Source organism: Grampus griseus (genome assembly GCF_964374135.1).
Source record: "Grampus griseus genome assembly, chromosome: 7".
Lineage (NCBI taxonomy): Eukaryota > Metazoa > Chordata > Mammalia > Artiodactyla > Delphinidae > Grampus > Grampus griseus.
Genome location: NC_139001.1, coordinates 44238052 through 44253695, shown reverse-complemented (window position 1 = coordinate 44253695; position 15644 = coordinate 44238052). Strand labels below are relative to the sequence as shown.

Sequence of the window (15644 nt, the reverse complement as noted above, 5' to 3'; positions counted from 1 at the left end):
GTATATTGACTTTTTCCCAGAAATGCATCCCTTAAAATTTTATGTAATCATTGTAATGGCTATACTCCATTTCTTGCTCAGTTACTTATTCTTAAACTTTATGTGACTCTGCTTGTTTTATGTCTTAAGTTGCCTGAGAAAGAATCCTAAACAGAAACCTTTTTATTTGGTTTGGTTTGTCTTTGGCGTTGTTGTTTCGTTTGGATCTAGATTCCATAGGGTCAGATCATCATGTGAGCATGTAACTAGTCATGGTAAATTAAGGAAGTATCTAGGGCTCCTCCCCCTCCCCCCACCATTTTATTGTCAAATAAAATCATGACTCTAGAGGAATTGCATGTTGTCAAGCTAGTATTTTTTATTTGCCTGAAATCTTTTCTGAGTTAGGCATTAAGGTAGTTGCAAACCCCACTGCCTGCAAATTTTACATACGTGATTTCCATATGAAATTTTTTTGTTTCTTTGTTTGAAAAGGTTTCAGACAAAGGGTTTCATGGCTAAAACAATTACTGGCAGAGAGATTTTGGGTGTACAAGTTGGATCGGCATGTAAAGGACCTTGAATGCCAGCATATGGTTTGAGCTTTATCATAATTTGGCTTTGGGGAGCCACATGATTAGAAAGATGTTTTAGACACAGTAGTGCATAGGATAGTAATCTGATATGATATGTCTGAGTATGACTAGTTTAGATTAAGAGTAATTCTAGAGTCTGGATTTCCTAACTCTAAAAGAGCTCAATAATTGAAAGAGATACTGTAATTCATCAAAATGTGTAGATGACTAATGATGTTCAAGTGCAACTGCCATTAAGGCACATGACTGACATTATCTGCATAACAGTTGGCAGCACCATCTGGTGATTCCTAGCCAGACACATCATATATTACACTTATTGCACAATTATTCTTATCATTCTTTAATTAGTAACATAGTGTGATTTACCAACAAATTTCTCTGTGCCTTAGTCTTATAATATGGAGATGATAATGGCATCTATTTTAAAGGGTATTCGTAAGAAATAAATGATTTAATACTGTATGTGCTTAACAGTAGACCCTGACATACAGTGAGGCTCAATAAATATGTGTTGCTATTATTGCTGCTGTTGTTGCTATCAGTTCTGTTAGGAATGTTTAACAATTTTTATTTTTACAACTTATATTTTATTTTCTAGCTACTCTGCTAAAAGCTAGAATGAAACAGCTGCCGGCAGCAACAATTCGCCTCCTTTCCAGTTCTCAAATAATCACTTCAGTGGTCAGTGTCGTAAAAGAGCTCATTGAAAACTCCTTGGATGCTGGTGCCACAAGCATAGATGTTAAACTGGTGAGTGTCCCTGAGATGCTGCTAAGTACTTTTAAAGCAAAAAAGGGTTGGACAGATATTTTCTCATTACAATTATTACCTTTCTTTTCTTTATATAACAGTAAATTATTCTTAGGACATTGAACCCTTTGTCCTGTTTAAGAGTAAATTCTTAAAAATAAGTTTTAATTTGGATCAGTGTTACAGTAACATTAAAGGAAATTATAAAGGAAAGATTATTCTAAAGGACTCTATCACATAAAACATGAAATTAGTTTGTCTGTATTTTCTAATACTTATCCTTGGTTATTTGTGTTTACTTGTTTTATATATTCTCATTTGCATTTTGTTTTTTCTACCTAATCTTATTTCAGAACGGTGTCCCTTGTTGCTTCATAGTTTTCACATTTTTAAATTTAAGTGCTACATATTAAATCATTTGAGTTAATAATGACTTATGACTCTTATTATGATTTATTACAATTAGTCTTCAGGTCTACCTCCCCTGTTATAAGTTACTAGCTCATGGAGGTAAGATCTATATTTTTTTGTGTCCTCTATACCTGTCCAGTATCTGGTACATAAATGGTAAATAAATTTGAGTGAACGTAAGAATACATTTTTTTGTAATCTCCTAATTATCAGATATTCATATTATTTCTGGTATTATGGCATTAGAAAGACTACTGATATGAATATCTTTGTAGGAAAGAGACCTTCCCTTTTCATATACATATGCATATATTATATATATGTTACCCATTTGCTCCTTGTAAAAGCTCTATGAATTAGCTACTGCTATACTCATTTTATAAATAATTGAGGTTCTGAGAACTTTCCCAAAGTCATGTAAGTAGTAAGTACTGGAGCTGAGATTGCAATCCAGGTCTTTATGACTCTAAAACTCATTCAGGATCTTTCCTCTATGCCAGTGGTTTTCATAACATTTGGGTGCATCAGTAATTTTAGGGAGTCTGTTAAAACAGTTATTGGGCCGCAGAATCTCAGATTCTAGGTAGAGCCCCAACTTTGTGTTTCTAACAAGTTTCTGGTTGATGCTGAGAACCGCTGTTCTATAGTCTATCAAACCGCTACTTTGGTTTTAAATAATATAGTAAAAGCTTTATAAACATGAAAAAATTAAATTAAACCGAAAGAAAGACATTTTCTTTCTCTTAGACATTTTATGTAGTCAGTTCAGTCTGATTAGAATACAGTTGATAATACTTAAATAGGATTATATAATTATATCTGACAAATTTAACTTAAGAATCTTAGGCAGGCAAACATATGTCTTGTTCTCAAAGTTCTTGGAAGAAAAACATAGTTTTTAGAAATCGTTTTACAGAGCCAACAGAAGTCCTCTTTAAAAAGTAAATTAAAGTACACATTTTTATCCTGCTGCATATTTAAGTCTCTTGACATTTGCCAGTTCCTGCTTTGTAGAATTTTAGAATAAACAAGTCTGTTGCTTTACATAATAAGATCTGTTTTCTTATAGTTTCACACAGTAATAACTGTTCTGACTAGGAATGTTTTCATAATTAGTAAATTAAACATGTAGATATTATTTTAAACATATAAACAGATCTTTGTGTTATTTTACTCAAGTGCCTGCAGTTCTTATTTATATTGAAAGATTTGCATTTCTATAATTATTTTTCTATAAAATGAAGCAGACAAGCTATTCCCAGAAAGATAATTTTTAGATCGAGGGAGAGATAAGAAACTAAATCTTAGGTGTCTCCCCCCAACACCTTTTATTTCTAATTTATCTAAAAAGTAATGATACAGTATATAATTCTAGGTTATTAAAAAGTATTATTTTTAAATAGCAGAGTCATTATAATTGTAGGAAGATTTTTTTTCCCTTTATAACATACATTTAAGGCCATAAACATAAACTTTGTGAAGTAAAGCTTATGATAGAAGCTTGCTACCAAATTTAGAATATGGTATTCATAGAAAATGTGATCACTCTAGGAATTTATGCTTTGTATTTATTATGTATGCATATTTTTAGTATTAAATTACCAATATTAAGCTATGATTTGTTTTTTTCCCTCCATTTTCAAATTAAAAACTCTGAGATTGCCAGTTAGCTGTATTTTCTCAGCAGTCTGTTAGGTGACTATTTGCAGAAAGAAAATTAGAAAGCTATAATGTAGCAGATTTTTATTTATTTATGAAAGCAATAAGTAGTTCAGGGACAAAGTATTAAAAATCAGATTGAATAATGATGATTGCTAGACTCTTGGTGGGTAGAACCAGCTGGTGTTTTTTGGTTTTTGTTTTTTTGGGGTTTTTTTTGCGGTATGTGGGCCTCTCACTGTTGTGGCCTCTGCCGTTGCGGAGAACGGGCTCTGGACGCGCAGGCTCAACGGCCATGGCTCACGGGCCCAGCCACTCCGCGGTATGTGGGATCCTCCCAGACCAGGGCATGAACCCCTGCATCAGCAGGTGGACTCTCAACCACTGCGCCACCAGGGAAGCCCCCAGGTGGTGTTTTTGATGGTGATGGTAATCTGTTTTATTTCAGAGATTATATATACAAAAGTGTATATAACTTAGAAGAATATTTCTGGGCAAGTTTAAACATAAATTTAAACATAAATACCTATCATACTGAAACAATTCTAGGGAACCTTGAAGATCATACTGATCTCCTTATTTTATAGTTGAATCTGAGTGCAAGGAAAATAAGGGACTTGCCCGTAGTACCATAGCTAGGAATTGGTAGAATTAAGAATTTAAACTCTTGCTTCTTAAATGTTAAGTTTCCATAAAAGATAGATAAATGACAAAACCATTTCACTTGTGTTACATTCTGTTTGTAAATGTGATAATAGTTTAATGTCCTTATATACTAAAAGTACTGTTTAACTTTCATAGGAGAACTATGGATTTGATAAGATTGAGGTGCGAGACAATGGTGAGGGTATCAAGGCTAATGATGCGCCCGTGATGGCAGTGAAGTACTATACCTCAAAAATAAGAGGTCATGAAGATCTTGAAAATTTGACAACTTACGGTTTTCGTGGAGAAGCCTTGGGGTCCATTTGTTGTGTAGCTGAGGTGAGGTAATGTGTATTGACTATTTTAGTGGTTTCATAATAACACAATATTAGAATTAAGAGACAATTTACCCAGAATTTGGCAAAGAGTTTTTTTTTATTGCGTAAAATATACATTTTATTGTGTAAAATATACATAAAATTTACTATTTTAGTCATTTTTAAGTGTACAATTCAGTGGTATTAAATACATTGACATTGTTGTGTAGGCATCACCACCATCCATCTCCAGAACTTTTTCATCATCCCAAACTGAAACTATGCCCATTAAACAATAAACCTCTATTCTCCTTTCCCCTGTCCACAGGTAACTGGTAAGTATTCTGCTTTCTGTCTCTATGAATTTGACTGTTCTAGGTATGTCTTATAATTGAAATCATACACTATTTGTCATTTTGTGTCTGGCCTATTTCACTCAGCATAACGTTTTTAAGATTCATACATGTTGTAACATGTATTAGAATTTCATTCTTCTTAAGGCTGAATGATACTCTTGTATCCATTCATCTGTCAATGGACATTTGGGTTGTTTCCACTATTTGGCTATTGTGAATAATGCTGCTGTGAATATTGGTGTACAGATGTCTGTTTGAGTCCTTGCTTTCACTTTTTTGGGTATATACCCAGAAGTGGAATAGCTGGATCAAATGGTCCAATAGTCCCCCCTTATCCATGGTTTTGCTTTCCATGGTTTCAGTTACCACAGTCAACCACTGTCGGAAAATATTAAGTGGAAAAATTCCACAAATAATTCATAAATTTTACATTGTGCACCATTCTGAGTAGCATGATGAAATTTTGTGCAGTTCTGCTCTGTCCTGCCTGGGACATGTATCATCCCTTTGTCTTGCATATCCACATTTTATATACTACCAGCCAGTTAGTCACTTTCTAGCCATCTGGGTTATCAGACCTGTCAAGGTATCATAGTGCTTGTGTTCAAAGGAACCCTTATTTTACTTAATAATGGCCCCAAAGTGCAAGAGCAGTGATGCCAGCAATTCAGGTATTCTCTTACTGTGCCTAATTTATAAATTAAACTTTGTCTTAGGTATGTATACATAGGAAAAAAAACATAGTATATATAGGGTTTGATACTATCTGCAGTTTCAGGCATCCATTGGGGGTCTTGAAAAATGTCTCCCGCAGTTAAAGGGGGACTACTATAATTCTGTTTAATTTTTTGAGGAATGGCAAAGAGTGTTTTTCAGTGGTAACATTTATAAGAGGAAAAAATGGTTTAGTGATCCACTGACTTGGAAAATTATTAAAATTAAACAGGTATCTTAACTGTAAGCACTTCTCAGAGCCTTTACTGTACTAAAGTGCATTGTGAATCTCTGAGGTTGGTGGTTTATAGTACAGACATTTCCTGCACTTACTTGACTATGAAACTCTTTTATTGAGACACATATCACTGTTATACTGTTGTGCTGTGGAATGCACTCTGGAAATACTACTCTAGTCAATACAGATAACTGGATTGTGCTCTAGAGATGTGCATTGACTTGAGCTAAACCTTAGCTAGAACTTTGCTCTTCTGATTGCTAGATGTTTTCAATTTCTGTGAACCCTTAAGTTCAGTGCCTGACCCACTCCATTGCATAGTACCAATTATACGTCACTGCCTCTGGCCTAAGTTACATAACTAGTTTGTGGCAAAGCCCATCTAGAACCTTGATCTCTTCATTTCCATGTATCTCAGTTATGTTTGATCACTAGTTTCTTTGTGCTGTACTGTTATTCTGTGTGTGTTAGGCTCTGTTTTATAGTGTGATAGTATCTGTGTGCCAGTTAGTGACATGGTAATTGTGAGGCTCTCTTTAGCTACCTACGTTTGCCCAGTGGCTGTGTATCCTTTCTTTTGTGCTTAGGCTGGCAGACCCTGTTTGGGTGAGCGTGCACAGGTGCAGTAAAATGATAGGACTTTATACGTATTGTCCCAGAAAAGTGGCAAGGACATGAGATATTGTTGCTATTTCTTTATCTATTTAGTAGCCTAGTCTCCCCAGCAATGATATATTCTTCAGGCTTATTTTGGTTTTCCCTTGGCCCTTCTGCCTTTAGAATGCTGGCAAAGTGTAGATTTTCTGTTTTCTGTGGCAAGGGCCCCAGCTAGGTATTCACTTACTCTTTACTTCAGGACTCTGTAAGCTGATGCCTATGTAAGAAAGAAAAATTGTGGGTTGGGGAAGAGATAGAGGTTAAAGTGGGAGGTTTTGCTATTCTGGCACAGAGGACTAAGGGCCCTTGCTTGTTAGAATCCAGATGTTCAGACATCACTAAAGAAGGAAAGACTTTGTCATTCGTTAAGTGCATTCTGCTTAATATCTCTATGCAAAATCTAGCACACCGTGTGCTTTCTCTATCTTTCTCAGCTCTTGCTTTATTTAGAGTTCACTGAGTCTCCAGATAGATTTTAGGGAAGAGCAACTAGAGGGTACAACTGGCCATTGCCCATTTTTATCCCCCGAGACTGTGTATGGGAACCTATAGCCCTAGAATCTTGTACAAAGAGTCTGTTTTGAAAATGGGGTGGGATTTGTACCAAGGAAGCTTTGAAGCTCCCAGTGCTAGTACTATTGTTGGAGTTCTCAGTGGCTATTTTAGAAATCATATGATTTGTTTGAGAATAAAAGTATTCGCTTTTTTAGCAGTCGTCCAAATTTGGCAGATAGTTATAGTTGTTAAGCCTTATTTTGGCAAGTATTGTTGAATAATACATTGTTCAGCGTTTCTGTATTTTCTATAAGATGTATATAATAACCTTTCAGAACTGAAGTTGGTCATTATCAACTTTGTCTGCTAGGTGGCAGTACTATACTTAGTCTTTTAAAATACATTGTACATCAGCCATGATTTCTCCAAATTTTCACTGTAGCTCTGATTTTAGATGGCAGTTTTGCAAGTCCTTATCCTGCAATACTCTATCTTGTTTTTTAATTTGATTACTTAAGCCCACTTGATATCTAGGTTTATCATTTTGCCTTGTTTTATTTTTGAAGCATTTGAATGCCTTAAGTATAAATATTTAAAATAATTTTGTTCATCAAAATCACAAAAGGAATAAAAAAATTGTCAAAGTATCACAATAATAGAAAACTATAAGCTTTAAAAAAATTATGTTCAGTTTACATATTGCAATGTCAAGTGTTTATCTTAGAAAATATTCCAGTATTTTGTGGACTCTCTTTTCTTGTAAGTCTTTGGGAAAATCACGCATAGATAAGTGTGTGTGTGTGTGTGTGTGTGTGTGTGTGTGTGTGTGTGTGTGTGTGTGTGTGTGTGTGTGTGTGTGTGTGTGTGTGTGTATTTATGTATGTATACTTCAGATCAAGATTTAGACCGTTATCAGCATCCCTGAAGTTTTCTGTCATGTCCGCTCCCATTTAGTACACCTCAAAGGTAATGGCTGTTCTGATCCCTATCAACATAGATTAGTCATACCTGTACTTGAACTTGATCTGAATGGAATCTTACAGTAAGTACTATTTTGTCACAGATTTTTTGATGATTTAGGTTTGATTGTTTCTTATACAGGGGCCTCTTGTATTAGTAGTGGACCCTTACCCACCTCATACAGGGCAACCTGCCATCCAATGACTAGTTGATGCGGGGTTGTAAAGGCCTTATTCCAATCCAGAAGCAGCTCTGCCATGCTGTTTCTGCTCCAGAGTGCCCCCCTGGGGTCTGCCAAGGCCTTGTGACTATGGCACAGCTTCACTTCTCTTTCTGCCCTGCCCCCACAAGTGATCATCTCTGGAGCACTCCCCAGTGCTGGTCTCCATCTCAGTCTTTTATGGTTTAGTCTCCTTATCTTACTGATAAGGAAAACGAGGTCTTGTGAAGCCAAATGCCAGGTTTTCTCACCCCAACTTCAAAACACAGCCTAATAATCAGTCGGCTAATATTTCAGTATCTGCTGTATGCAGGGTTCTGTGCTAAGTAGTTTACTTCAGAGGAACTGTGCACAGTGAAGTAAATGGAATATGAAAATTGTGACCTGTTTAGAGACACATAATGTATCCATGGCAAAGCCAAAAATTCATTTACAATTTCATGCCTCTCAGTAATGAGTTTTCCACAGTAGGTCATGCTGCTTTCTTACTAGCATGGTTATAAAGGTATTTATAAGTTTAAAAATACCTCATATTGGGGCTTCCCTGGTGGCGCAGTGGTCGAGAGTCCTCCTGCTGATGCAGGGGATGCGGGTTCGTGCCCCGGTATGGGAGGATCCCACATGCCGCAGAGCGGCTGGGCCCGTGAGCCATGGCCGCTGGGCCTGCGCGTCCGGAGCCTGTGCTCCGCAACGGGAGAGGCCACAACAGTGAGAGGCCCGCGTACTGCAAAAAAAACCCCACAAAAAACCTCATATTAAAATAATAAATATACTCAGGCCCACAGTGCTCCATAGAGAGGTTATCAAGGGGTAGTCAAGTTAAAAATTATATGGGAGGGTTCTGAATAGTATTTCAGAAACACAGAAAGTAATACCTGGTTGTTAAGGTCAATTACATTTAAAAATTAAAAATTGTTATTCAGCAAGGCAAATTAATGAGTGCTTTTTTGGGGAAAAAATTCAACTTTTTAAACAATATTCTTTACCATTCAGAAAGAATTGAAGTTTCAGGTATAGAAGTTGCATGTTTATTTTAAAGGCTCCAACTTATTTTGAAAATCTTTGGATAGAGATTGCAGTTACATAATAAAAATTAGTGATTTGGTCATTTTATCTGCCAAACTAACTGATGTAGATAATTTAAAGTCATACAGATGTAAATCATCTCAGACTCGGTAGATTGATAATATGCAATTGGGATATAGTTTTGTCACACTGCTAAACAGCCATCACCCAAAACTGTTGAAATTATTTTTTGTTAGATTATTTTAAAGATGTTAATAATTTTAGTTATAAAAAGAAAAAATTAAGTAGACTTTCAGCAAAATTGGGTGAAGAAATTTAAAATACGTCTAATTCTGTTTTTTTATTTATACATTTTAAAAGAATGGGCAGTTTTCCTAATTTGTTAATTATAAAATGACTTCCAATCTTAAACAGTCCAAAAGAGTAAAAAAAAAAAATTTATATCTACAGAGTGATCTATTGGTATTTAAAACTGGAATTACTGCTTCCATAATCTGTGATGAAGGTGTCAGTGACTGAAACAAATTGATACGGTTTTTTAAAAATTGTATCATCAAGCATAACTTCTCTTGAAATTTATTGTTGTTTGTGGAGCAATAATCTTGGGATATTTGTCAGTCTTCAGTGTTAAATTCCTGATACTAATTACTAAGCATACTGACCAGAATGAGCTAGAGATAGTGAAAATCCTGTTTTGACCTGTTCATAAAATTTTTTAAGAAGACTCTTTGTATATATTCTTCCTGTTACATAATAAAACACACAATAAAAGATTTTATTTCCTTTTAGGCTGATATTTTGTATACATTATGTTAAAAATGATCTTTTTTTCTCCAAGGAAATGTATGAGAAACTCGTGTAAGTTTTTTGAAATAGATTTTAAATGGAGGCTAAATTACATCTCAGTTTTCAGAGGAATACAAAACAGTTTTGATTTGTTTTGTTTTCTTCAAATTAGAACACACTCTGGACGAAGATTCAGAAGCCTAATTATCATTTCCAAGAGTTTAAATAAGAGAGTTGGCCAAAGGCATAAAACAGGTTGACTTTTCCGAGAGCCAATTTTTTTTTAATCTATAAAGTGCAGATAATGATTTGAGAGTTAAATGAAATAATATGTATTAAAGTATCTAGAATATGGTCATGTGCCATGAAGATGAAAGTTATTTTTATTCTGGACTTGAATGTGAAAAGTAGCATGCGTCTGTATCACGTAAGGTGATGGCGTCATCAGGCTTGCTCATTCTCTTGTTGGTAAGCAATATTTCACCTTAACTTTCAAAGTTTATGCAGACTCCTCAACATTTTCAGGAAATCCTTTCTAAAATTTAACCGCCATTCCTAGGTAAATTCCTTCTAATTCTCACCAGTGGTCTTTATTCTGTAGCTTAAGTTCACTTTTTTTCTCTTGTTTTTCCTTGGGAAGAATTAGAAGAGTTGCCAGCCATCCTCATGCATAAAACTCATGTTTATTGATTCATTCATCCAAATTTTTTAAAGTGGTTATAATGTGCTATGTGTTATTTTGATCTATCAAGTTCATTATACATTTTGTGATGAGTTGAAAAGGGATGTATAGATTTGTTTTTGTTTTATGTTACATTAAACCTCCATGGCTGAAGGGGGGCAGAATGAGAAGCTAAGTCATTCTGTTTTGAAGATGGGAGTTGGGGTGCCCTTATTTGTGGTTCCACATAGCGAAGATGGGAGTTGTGATGCCCTTATTTGTGGTTCCACATAGCTGTAAAAGAGTAGTAGAGGGAAGCCTCTAGCTTCATTCTGCTGTTTCCTGCTTCCTGTTCCACAGTGTAGGATACCTCCTGTGTCCTTTAGAGCCATTGTGGTAGGGCTTTAATTAGAATAGGCACAGGATTTTTGAAACACTTGGTATATCCTGCTTCCTAAATAAATGCAGCCTTCTCACAAATAATAAAACTCTGCTGAAAGGAGAAAAGCCAGGGCCAAGATCTCCCTGTTGCTAGTCTCCCTCAGTGGACTATCTGGAGGAAGGCTCTGAAATCATAGTATAGTTATGCACAGGCAGGCAGGCATACTCACACAGAGAAAGAAAAAGACATTTCAGTGATCCATGCACAGTCCACATTTTAGCTGAATCATGAGGACCATTTACCTTAGTTTTCAGATTTGTGTTTTTGTGCCAAAGTATTTGTCCAAAAGTCAGCCAAAACAAAACAAAAAACCCCACAAAACTTTAATATGATTATCTTCAATGAATTTTTGTCAAGAGAGGATATTTTTTTCTCATGAATTGCTAGGATACATCCTAAGCTTTTCAATTTACTTTCTTTTTAAAACATTGAGAAAAATTGTACTTATCTAAAATTTAAATGCTTTTATGTAATTTTAACTTTTGTAATAGTACTATAATTTCTTGAAACTCAGTAACTGGACCAGACAGTTGGTTTTTAATAACTGATAACTGATATAACCTCTAAGGACTTCTAAAACTTCTTTTAAAATAAACCTCTCATTTTAAAATTATTTAAAATAAATTTATTTATTTCTTTTCTTGACACCACTAGATTCATTCACTGCCACAATTCCTCAATGTCTCTAGTAGGAAGCACCAGTAATAATTTGTAATATTGGAGATGCTCCTGATGGTGGAGTTGCTACAGATTCGAATGTGTTAGCTGCTTCACAGCTAACACATTCTGAACCTGTGCCTCATCCAAAAAAAGGTTTCCTGCCCAGGACACAGGGTCATATGATGAAATGAACTCTTGAAATACAATTTTTTGCTTTGAGGAACACTGTATTTCATGAATTTGTGAAACGTGCTTAGGCGTGTTATCTTTCACTGTCTTTTGAAGTGAATTGCAAAGCATTTCCTATCTAAATAAATTTCATAGTACCCTAAACATTCTAGTTTTTTAAAATTTGACATTGGAAAAAAATATTGTGTTCTCTTCTTTTTTTACCATAACATAAATGTTACATTATGACCACTAAGGTTCTATTTTGTTTTTTAGCACTTCAGTTTATCTTGGCTGGAGTATATTTATTATTCAGTAATGTGTTTAAAGGATGAACACGTTGATATCTGTAAAATGCCCTTAAGTAGTTAACACAAAAACCCATGTAACCTTATAAACTATTAGCATCATCTTCATCTTATCATCACCGTCCTCTTAAAATGATAGTGTAATCATTTATTCAGGACCATCTAGCAAGCCACTGGCAGGGTTAGTACTAGAACTCAGAGTTTCAGGGCTGCCTTTGCTCAGTGACACCAGCTTTAGGTCAGGTGGCTAGCTCTTTGGAGAATAGAAATAGAATTCAGTTGACCGTGGCATTTTGGAGAAGTGGTTGGTTAAATGTAGAATTGTTTTTAAAGGGACAATCATAGAGTAATTAAATTAGAAACAGGAAAGAAAATCTCTAGCAATTTCTGTCTTCTTTGTTTTAAACAAACTTTACTAGAGGAAATCACTGTTGGACACAATAGAGTTGGGATGTAGGTAGGAAGATTGAGATTGGTTATCAGGAAAACTTTTAAAATACAACTTTTGAACCATGGAATATATTTTTAGAAGAAGTAGAATAATCACTTAAGAGTATACAGAGGCTCACAACTTTGTTTCAGGTACAACTCTTTGAGGGAACAGTTTTGACGGAAATAGCAGCCTGCAGCAATGAGCCTCTAATAAGGATTTTATGGACGTCACCCTTAGACAGAACCTAATAGACTCTACTAGGACTGTAAGCTAGAGAAACCAAATTTTTTTTGTGGTGACTCTGGTTTTCCCTTCATGGTACCGACATGTTCCACAGAGCCATTTGGCCTACCAGAAATCAGGGCATGGTTAGGACTTGGTGACAGAACCATTAAATGTAGACCCAACTGGACCTGGATGAGTTCCAACAGTGGAGCTGTATATTTGTGGCTTCTTTCTAAATTATATAGATTTATTTTAAGCTAGCTCTGCTGAGTTCATGGATGGCTGAGAAAGATTGCTCCCAGTTTTGGATCAACATTACTCACTAGAAATGTGAGGAGGCTACCCTTTTCTGAATCCACCCTGCTTTTTTTTTGCCAGCATTCCCACTCCCCACCTATGGTATTTTCTGATAATGGAATGTTTTACTACTGTTATAGCATGTACACTTCTAGTAATCTCACAAAGTAGGTAAATAGAAAGCTGAGGGTGAGGATTGCTTAGAAGAGTTCAGACATTCTTAAAATTTATATTTCTATGACTGTAACATCTTAGGAAATATTTTCATGCTGAATGGAATCCTTTCTTACATGTTTTAATGCTAGTTTTTTAATTAATAAAAATTTTACATTTAAAACAATGAGTTCAAAGCTTGGGTTTAAGAAAAAACTGCACATAAATATACATATATGTATAATTTATTTATTTTTATTCTTTTGAACCATTAACTTGAAATAGAGAAGTGCAGTTTTATCAGAATATAAAGGAAGGAGGGATTTTTCACTTTGCCAACAAATTTATGGGAATTGTCTGTTAAAAAGCAAGCTTCCCTAATGCAGTTGATTTGATTTTACAGATATAAGTCATTTAATACATACAATACAAATAGCCATTTCAAGTATACTGATTTGTGTACGTTTTAATTAAAGTAAAATATTTGAAATAAAAATCGGTAATTTGCAACATAGAAAATGTAAGCTAGCTTATTGCTTATTAATGTAACTCTAAGGAATATTTCAAGAGAAATGGTTGTAAGACCTTATTAAGTAAAACTTCTATCTATCAAGGAAATATATAATTATTATTTTAAATCTAATTTTACAATAAGCCCACTGCAATAACTAAAATCATAATTTTATTAGAGTTTTTTTTATTCCAGGTTTTAATTACAACAAGGACTGCTGCTGATAATTTTAGCACCCAGTATGTTTTAGATGGCAGTGGCCACATAATTTCTCAAAAACCATCACATCTTGGTCAAGGTAAGAGAGAAGCTTTGTAGCATTCTTTGCCTTTTCTGTCTTGTTTGTTTTAAAAAAATTGTTTACTCCTTAAATTCAAGTGTATTGCTTTGGGTTTGTTTCTGATAAAGGCTGGTTAACTTCCAAGTGAACATTCAGTCTTACTTTACCTGCTAACCTTTTAAATACATAGAGTTGTCCTCAAGAGGAACTGTGTGAAAGACTTTGAGCGACAATATGGATTAGTTATTCTGTAAAACTCTTAAGAGCAGTTGTTTTACTATTGCTGGATTACTAGTGTCTTCTTTACATATGAAGGATAATATTTTCTTTAAATGCCTAAAACATTATTGATTTAGTAATCATGATAATAAACCGTCCTATCAAGATATTATGATTAAATAATTAATTTAAAATATACCTATTTATGGAAAACTTCAAACATATGTACAAGTAGATAGAATAGAGCAGTGGTCCCCAATGTTTTTGGCACCAGGGACTGGTTTTGTGGAAGACAGTTTTTTCACAGATGGGCATGGTGGTGGGGGTGGGGGTGAACTCGAGCATGGAGAGCGGCAGATGACACTTCGCTCACTCGCCCACCACTCACTTCCTGCTGTGCGGCCTGATTCCTCATAGGCCGTGGACTGGTAGCGGTCCACGGCCTGGGAGTTGAGGACCCTGGAATGGAGTACCCATCACTCAGTTTCAATAGTTATCAACTCATTACTAATGTTTCATCTAATACTCTCAGCCACTTCCTTCCTTTCTATATTATTTGAAGCAAATAAATATATTATAAATTATATCGTATATAAATATAATAATATTCTATTTGTAAGTTCTCTTTTTTTTACATTTTTTTTAACTTTAAAATTTTATTTATTTATTTATTAATTTTTTTGGCCACGCACACCACATGGCCTGTGGGATATTAGTTCCCCAACCATGGATTGAACCTACGCCCCCTGCATTGGAAGCGCAGAGTCTTAACCACAGGACTGCCAGGGAGGTTCTGTAATTTAGTTCTCTAGTGTTTTATACACTTATGTAATTTTAGTACGTTTTAATTGACATCTTATATTTTTAAGTTCCTCTACTACTTATTTACTTCTAAAGAAAAAAAATCTCTTCAGGCTTGAGTTTCACATATTTCCTTTAATCTTTTTCATGCTGCTAACTTCTGGTAATGGGATCTATAAATTTGAGAGAATATTAAAGATATGCCCTGTTTAGAGTCATGTGCAAAAGAATGATTAGATCTGAAAAGGGACTTCTGTTGTTGTTGGGGGTTTGTTTTTGTTATTTGTCCTTCCAATTTTGTTGTAAGTTCATTTAAAATTTTTGGGTTCCTCATTGTAATTTATCAAAGCATTATATATATATTTTTAAACATCTTTATTGGAGTATAATTGCTTTACATTGTTGTGTTAGTTTCTGCTGTATAACAAAGTGAATCAGCTATACATATACTTATATCCCCATATCCCCTCCCTCTTGCGTCTGCCTCCCCCCCTCCCTATCCCACCCCTCTAGGTGGTCACAAAGCACTGAGCTGATCTCCCTGTCAAAGCACTATATGTTTTTCTGTGGTTTCTTCCCTCCAGTTTTCATGTTAAATTATTGGATTTATTTTATTGTCAAATGACTTCTCTTTGTCTTCATTGAAATTTATTTTCTTGTATCTTAATACTGAT

The 15644-nt window shown here is 34.9% G+C and overlaps 1 protein-coding gene across 3 annotated transcripts in view; it reads left to right on the top strand.

Annotated features, from left to right (window-relative positions):
• Positions 1–15644, top strand: part of PMS1 (PMS1 homolog 1, mismatch repair system component) — a 98752-nt gene that overhangs the window by 4020 nt on the left and 79088 nt on the right. For all 3 annotated transcript variants that reach the window (XM_082657920.1, XM_082657918.1, XM_082657919.1), the window contains 3 exons: positions 1177–1328; positions 4200–4382; positions 13866–13968. In XM_082657920.1, coding sequence (XP_082514046.1) covers positions 1197–1328; positions 4200–4382; positions 13866–13968 — 418 coding nt within the window. In that variant the 5' untranslated portion in view covers positions 1177–1196. The remainder of the gene's footprint in view (positions 1–1176; positions 1329–4199; positions 4383–13865; positions 13969–15644) is intronic.